This window comes from Ixodes scapularis, unplaced genomic scaffold (assembly GCF_016920785.2).
Source record: "Ixodes scapularis isolate PalLabHiFi unplaced genomic scaffold, ASM1692078v2 PGA_scaffold6__148_contigs__length_123643588, whole genome shotgun sequence".
Taxonomy (NCBI): domain Eukaryota; kingdom Metazoa; phylum Arthropoda; class Arachnida; order Ixodida; family Ixodidae; genus Ixodes; species Ixodes scapularis.
Genome location: NW_024609881.1, coordinates 13342667 through 13350216, shown reverse-complemented (window position 1 = coordinate 13350216; position 7550 = coordinate 13342667). Strand labels below are relative to the sequence as shown.

Genomic DNA, 7550 nt, shown 5'->3' with positions numbered 1-7550 from the left:
GTATTTCTTTTCCGCCGCCACCATTCTTTTTGTCGGCTGCTCTCCCACCAAAAAACGCTCTGAACGAGCCCGTATTGCCGCCCCCCTGTATCGGTCGCGATCGAGATTTTCGAGTTTGGCTTTCAGGTGGTTAATATCCTCAATGAAAACGCCGGGTGCCCGGCATTCTTCCTGTAGCAGCTTGTCTAAGTTTTTTCGGTACTCCAATTCTTGACTCTTCTCCTGATTTTTTAGGAGGCATGTCCTTTCAAGTGCAGTTAATTTCACCTCCTGTTTAAATGTTTCCCAGCGCTCGCTTGCACTGCCTCCTTTCAGTTGCGCGTCCCTCCAGATTGTCTTAATACAGGAAAGGAATGGTTCATCCTTTAAAAGTTTTGCATTCATTTTCCATAATTCCCATGAGAAACTGGCCCCCTCTTTCTTTTTACCTAATTGGAATGTGACAAGGCAGTGATCGCTAAAAGCAACGTAGTCTACAGAATAACTCCGACACAAATATACCAGATCCGATGCAATATACGCCCGGTCCAGTCTCGCGTGACTGACACCCTGAAAGTGCGTGAAAGGCATACAGTTTGACCGAGGCACACAACATGCGACGTCTTCCAGAACAAAATCTTCAATAATGTTATTTAATTCTAGGGTACTGGCATCCCTATAGCGCGTTCGGTTGGACCTGTCTTCAGCTCGGCAGACACAATTGAAGTCACCCAAAATGATCAGAAAACGATCGGACTGGCAATGTTGGTAAACGTTTTGGAAAAAAACCCGGCGCTCCTCAGCCTCATTAGGTGCATAAACACAAATGACACGCCATTCATTTGCCATAACAGAAAAATCACACATGACAAACCTCCCAGATGGGCAGGTCGTGACGGTTTGCACGGCAGCACCTAGAGATTTTCTGAGGAACAGGCAGCAGCCAGCCGAGAAACCAACAGCATGACTCACGCAGACTTCATACCGCGCCAGAAAAGGCCGTACCATGCAGTCAGTCTGGTCCTCGCTCTCGACTTTGGTTTCCTGAATAGCGACGATGTCCAGGTCATGCTCGGTGAACAGCCGGTAGAGCTGTTGCTGCCGTCGTCTGGCTGCAAGTCCGCGAACGTTCAACGTAGCCACGCGCAAGGCGTTTTCAAGGGAAACCATCGGAAAGCGAGTCTCAGACCTCGTACGCTTGGGTCATTTCTCGCCCTACCTGGGAAGAGACGAAGAACGGCTGCGGCCAGCGCGTCGTCCCCTCTTGCTCGTCACTATGAATCAGGGTCCCTCAGTCTGCTGGAGCGTCTGGTCGGTTCCCTGCTCCGGGTCGCTGAGCCGCCGCTCGATCGCCTCGGTCGCGAAGTCCATTGCTGTACCATGAGTGGGCACAGAGGAGCGGCGGCTATGCGGTCGCTTCAAAATCCCTTCTGCTTCATTCTGCAGATTTTGGCCTTCCTTGGGACAGGGCTACCTCCTCCTCGACAGCCAGCCACCATCTCTGCACCGTCATCATGCACTGTATTCCTGGCGGCTATCGGTGACCACATCGCGCCCGTGTTCGATGCCACAGTTTCGTCCCTCCCCTTCACCAAGCCAGCATCATCGTCAACGACAGCAGGATTCTCTGCGAATTTAAGCGCCTGGTCACCGCAGGACGCTTTCAGTGGGCACAGAGGAGCGGCGGCTATGCGGTCGCTTCAAAATCCCTTCTGCTTCATTCTGCAGATTTTGGCCTTCCTTGGGACAGGGCTACCTCCTCCTCGACAGCCAGCCACCATCTCTGCACCGTCATCATGCACTGTATTCCTGGCGGCTATCGGTGACCACATCGCGCCCGTGTTCGATGCCACAGTTTCGTCCCTCCCCTTCACCAAGCCAGCATCATCGTCAACGACAGCAGGATTCTCTGCGAATTTAAGCGCCTGGTCACCGCAGGACGCTTTCAGTGGGCACAGAGGAGCGGCGGCTATGCGGTCGCTTCAAAATCCCTTCTGCTTCATTCTGCAGGTTCGTAAATACCCATCTTTTCACGTTAACCGATCCTGTAATGGCTTTCTGCTGCTCCTCCAGTGCCCGCTGGTTTTTCTTAGAATTGCTTATATGTGTGTTCACGTTTTTAAGTTACTTTTGTTGTCTGGGGACGTTGAATTAAACCCCGGCCCTATCACTAACGCTGATATTCTGGCTGCCATTGCTGAACAGTCTTCTAAAAACGATGCGCGTCATACCGAAATGGTTGACATGCTAAATCAGGTCAAAGATAACCAGCATCAGCTAGAACTAAAAGTGTTAGACATCAATTCAAGACTTGCAGCAGTCGAATCACTTGTAGAATTACTAGATGTGCCAAAGCATCCTACTGAACTGTCTAATGTTGTTAGTGAGGCCGTCCGAGGCGAAACTACCGTTCTGAATTCAAGACTTAATGAGCTTGAAGATAGATCCCGTCGTGACAATTTACTTTTCTACGGTATCGCCGACACCCTTTCCGAAGACTGGTCGCAGTCAGAATCTCATATCCGCGATAATCTTTCCACAATATTAGGACTAGATCTACCTGGCGAGGCAATATCCCGTGCTCATAGATTAGGCTCATACTCAACTAATAAATGCCGGCCAATAATTGTTAAATTCTCTTCCTCTAAATTCAAGGCGAATGTGTTTTCTCAGCGTTTTAAGTTGAAAGGAACAGGAATTTCAGTCAGTGAGGATTTCTGTCCGGCTACGCGGCAGTTACGTAAAAAGTTAATCGATTTCGGTAAAGGCACCGGTCAGAGGTTCTCGCTCAAACTAAACAGGCTGCACGTTAATCAAAAGGTGTATACTTACTGCCCTGTAACAGATTGTGTTTGCGAAGTGACTCCTAGTCACGCTCGTGAAGCTAACAACGCCGCGTCTCTCCCTCCGGGTGCCAATATTACAGTTTCCGCGCCGCAACCGGGCACCGATAACGCAGTTTCCGCACCTGGTCCAAGCAATTATAATTCACACGCGTCATCAACATAACTATGTAAAGGCCCGGCGACTAACGCTATCTCAATATTGTATTCTAACGTGCGAAGCGTGTGCAACAAACGCGACGCTTTGTCATCTCTTATCGACACGTGTACAGCTGATATTGTTATCCTGACCGAAACGTGGCTTTCTAGTAAAATTGCTGACAGTGAAATTTTTGAGTGTGAAGGTATGTACAAATTTTATCGTTTCAATCGTGACTCGCGCTCAGGTGGCGGTGTTCTTATCGCTGTTCGTGATTCTATAATATCGAGCGTTATACCACTTAATCTATCATTAGAGTTCGTGTGTGCCCGTGTACATGTCAGAAACAAGGATTTTATTTTTTGCGCCTGCTATCGACCCCCCGCTTCGTCTAGTACATTTTGCTCTGAGCTTCACGATGTCTTAAATAGATTGGTAGTACGGTTTCCTTCTTCGTCTTTGCTTCTTCTGGGGGATTTTAATTTTCCCACAATTAACTGGAAAAGTGACACCCCCACAGTAAGTGATCACTCATTACAGGCTCTTTCGTTTCTAAGCCTTTGTCTTGATTTTAATTTAAAGCAACTTGTACAAGAGCCTACACGATGTTCATCTCATTCTTCCAATGTATTAGACCTCATTCTCACTACAACCCCTGAGCTTGTGTCTCCCTTAACATACTTACCAGGTTTAAGTGACCATTGTGTTATTCAGTTCGACCTGCAGGCATCTGCTTCCTCATATAAAGCATTTAAGATTATTCGTGACTACAGAAATGCCGATTTTGTTTCAATTAATAATGAATTAGACACGTTTCTAACTGATTACATCTCACGTTTTCATACGCGAACGGTTGAAGAAAATTGGTCTCTCTTCAAGCAAAAAGTGAGTGACCTAACTGACCAGTACATCCCTCTGAAGCGCATCCACTCTAATTCACAGGCACCTTGGTTTAACGCACGCCTTAAGCGTCTGCGAAATAAAAAGAAACGGTTATTTCGGCGCGCAAAATTGACAAAAAGTGCTGAGCGCTGGGACGCTTACGAAGCTGCTGATACGGAATATAAACAAGCTGTCGCACAATCAAAGCAGGAGTTTTATCAGTGTACACTTTTTTCTCTTTTAAAAGATAACCCACGAAAGTTTTGGAGCGTGGTCAGCGGTAGTAGATCCAGTGCGGTTGAGCTTTGTGATGCGAATAATGTTCCTGTAGATCTAAACGATTGTTGCAATGTCCTGAATGATGTGTTTGCTTCTTATTTTTCCCACACGACTCCTACCTGTTACCCCATTGTTTTCAGCCCTAATTATGGTCCTATGTTTCCTGTTAGTATTGATTCATTTGGTGTCGACTGTTTAATCCAGAAGCTTAAAATTTCTGCGTGTGCTGGGATTGACGGAATCAACTCAAAATTCCTGAAGAGTACCGCCACCTATTCATCTTTGATTCTTTCCGAAATTTTTTCACAGTCGTTGCAGTGTTGCACGTTACCCAACGATTGGAAGGTAGGGAAGGTGGTTCCTTTGCATAAATCAGGTACTGCTCACTCCCCACTTAACTACAGGCCCATATCATTGACTAGTGTACCGTGTAAATTACTTGAACATATCATTTACTCTCACCTTGTTGCCTTTCTCGAGTCCAATTCTTTTTTACTAATTGTCAACACGGGTTCCGAAAATTTTTTTCTTGTGAAACACAGCTCGTATCGTTTACTAATGACCTGATGGTTGCCATTGATGCCGGGCTAATAGTTGACTGCATTTTCTTAGATTTTGCTAAGGCTTTCGATTCTGTCTCGCACGACCTACTTCTCTTGAAACTGAGTAAACTTAATATCGATCCTAACATCTTGGGCTGGATTAAATGTTTTTTATCTAACCGCTCACAATATGTTTCTGTCAATGCGCATGATTCTTCTACTACTCCTGTAACGTCCGGGGTACCACAGGGATCTGTCCTAGGGCCTCTCTTGTTTTTAGTCTACATTAACGACCTCCCATCGCAAATTGTCTCCTCTATTAAATTGTTCGCGGATGACTGTGTACTTTATCGCGTAATTACTAGTGCCCAAGAGTGTGCTATACTACAGTCAGACCTCGACGTAGTTTCTTCTTGGTGCGCTGAATCCCTAATGAAGCTTAACGTTACTAAATGTAAAAGCATGCGTGTTTCGCGACTCTCTAAAAACACTGACCCTGCCATATACATCCTTAATGATATACCATTAGATGCTGTTGCTTCATACAAGTATCTTGGTATTCACATAACTCATAACCTTTCCTGGAACATGCACGTCGACTATGTCTCTAATAATGCTAATCGTATGCTTGGGTTTTTGCGGCGCCATTTTCGTTCCGCTAATCTTCCCGTCAAACTGCAATTATATAAAGCCTTAGTCAGGCCAAAACTCGAATACGCCTGTTCTGTTTGGGATCCGGGTCATGTAACATTATCACACATTCTCGAATCAGTCCAGAACCGAGCAGCCCGTTTTATCCTTTCTAATTATTCTCGTACTGCTAGTGTTTCATCAATGAAGACAACTTTGGACTTACCTGACCTTGCTTTACGCCGTAAATACTTTCGTCTTTGTCTTTTCCATAAAGTCTATTATTCTAATCCAATTCTAAAAGATCAACTACTTTTTCATCCGTCATATGTGTCACCTCGCCACGATCACCAGTGTAAGGTTGGCACGCCGACATGTCATACGAACATCTATTTTGACTCTTTTATTCCAAGAACATCTAGCGAATGGAACCACCTCCCTGCCTCCATCGTGTCCATCCAGGACGTCACATACTTCAAGAAGCTTGTCAACGATTTCATCTGTACCACCCACTCCTCTCTGTAGAGCCTCCGGGCATTGAGAGTATGAAAATAAATAAATAAATAAATCTCCGGCGTCCGGTGCGTCAGTCGCGTCCTTAGCTGCTGGTGTCGTTTCACTGGTCTTCTTCGCGTTAGGCTCATTTTCACCGACAGTGCCTTCTGCCGTCAACGTTACGGTGGAGACCTGGCCTTTTGGCATCGCCGTCAGCTCGTGTTCCTGCTCACCGGACTCTTGACGGTCTTGCGAAGAAATCCTCGCGGTTGGAGTCGCCGCCGCCTCGGCCTCCTCCTCGTCCATTACGAGGTTTCTGTCCTGGCTGTCGGTGGTCTTGCTGGCAACAGCTCGAGCATACGACCGTACGCAATCCGAGGCCTCATGCCCGAAGGCTCGACACTCCTCGCACCTCGGCACTCTGCAGTCGCGCCGTATATGTCCCGTGCGTCGACAGCGGAGGCACACCGGCGCCCGTCCGGGGACGACAACCAGGAGCGGGCCTCCGTAGAGGCGGAGCTGATGCGGCAGGGACTCCGGTGTTACGCCTTCGCGGAGCACCATGCGGACGATGACGGTAGTGGAATCCACGTCTGCCAGGCCCTCGATTCTCCACTTCTCTCGGGTGACACCCTTGACCTCCCCGTTTGTCTCGAAGGCCCGTCAAAGGGTGTCTGCAGTTACGTCGAATGCCACCCAGTGGACTTTTACCTTCAGCTCTCGTTTTTCTGGATCAATGACCAGGCATGGTCGCCCCTTCACCAGCATGGTCCCCTCTCGCAGAAGCTTCTCTTTGGCGGAGGCGTTGTGCAGCTTTAGCAGCCAGACGTGCCCCATTTGAAACGCGCCAAGTCCTGTTACGTCTTCCCGAACTCCCACCTGGTTCAGAGGTCCTACGAAGTCTTCAGCACGGTACGGCCGCCCCCGGGTATCAGCGTGCAGCACAAGGCTGCATTTCATGGCTTCTCCTGTCGGCAGAGTAGGCAGTATCACTGCGTAGTCGTTGGGAACATCGCCGCGTACGGCATCACCGCGGCTCAGAGCCGCCGTCATCGAGCTCACAGCGGAGCGATCCATTCCACGTGCGCACGCTCCCGCGTTCGAAATTGGAATCCATGCTACGCCCCACCGTTAGAGAAACTCGATTTGACTATTCGTTTTATACAAAATGCTTTGGCTGCAAATGCAGTTAAGCCGTCAGCATGTTATGCAAAGCACTCGTACATCACTCGCCGTACTTCAGTTCTACTCACCTGCCATGTAGAGTACTTTCGCGTCGTAGAACGATCCTTTTGTTCGCGCATCACCGGCCCAGTAGACCTGGTACACCCTGTCGTCTTCAACTACACCGCTTAAGTCCCTTACATCGTCGGAACTCACAACAGGCTGGGTCTTGTCGAGTAGAAATTCTACTAAAACATAAGACATTGTAGAGCCCGGGCAGGATCGACAGGTTAAAGCAAGCGGGCAAACAAACCGAGTCGAGAGCGATCGTTCATGAAAGCTCGGCGAAGCCTCTATGGGCGAAGCGAAGTCGGCGAAGTGCGAAGTGTCGTGTTCGGCGCTTCCGCGGCCTTCTGATCAAGGTTGTCGGTTGGTTGCGTGTCATATCTCTAACGTCAGCGGTTTTATGGGCTCTCGTCCCAAAATCGTTTTCTCGTGCATAGATTACTTTTCGTATTCATAGATTTGACGAAATAGTGGTATCCGAACGAACTTTACGTCCTTTGACCGTACGTCTGTCTGCACGTCAAAGCTTTC

General features: G+C 48.1%; 1 protein-coding gene across 1 annotated transcript; it reads left to right on the top strand.

Moving 5' to 3' along the window:
• Positions 1 to 1364: 1364 nt before the first annotated feature.
• LOC121838370 lies at positions 1365 to 2988 on the top strand. The gene has a single exon (XM_042294568.1). The coding sequence runs from the start codon at positions 1387 to 1389 to the stop codon at positions 2986 to 2988; it is 1602 nt and encodes a 533-aa protein (XP_042150502.1). The 5' UTR covers positions 1365 to 1386.
• The last annotated feature ends 4562 nt before the right edge of the window (positions 2989 to 7550 follow it).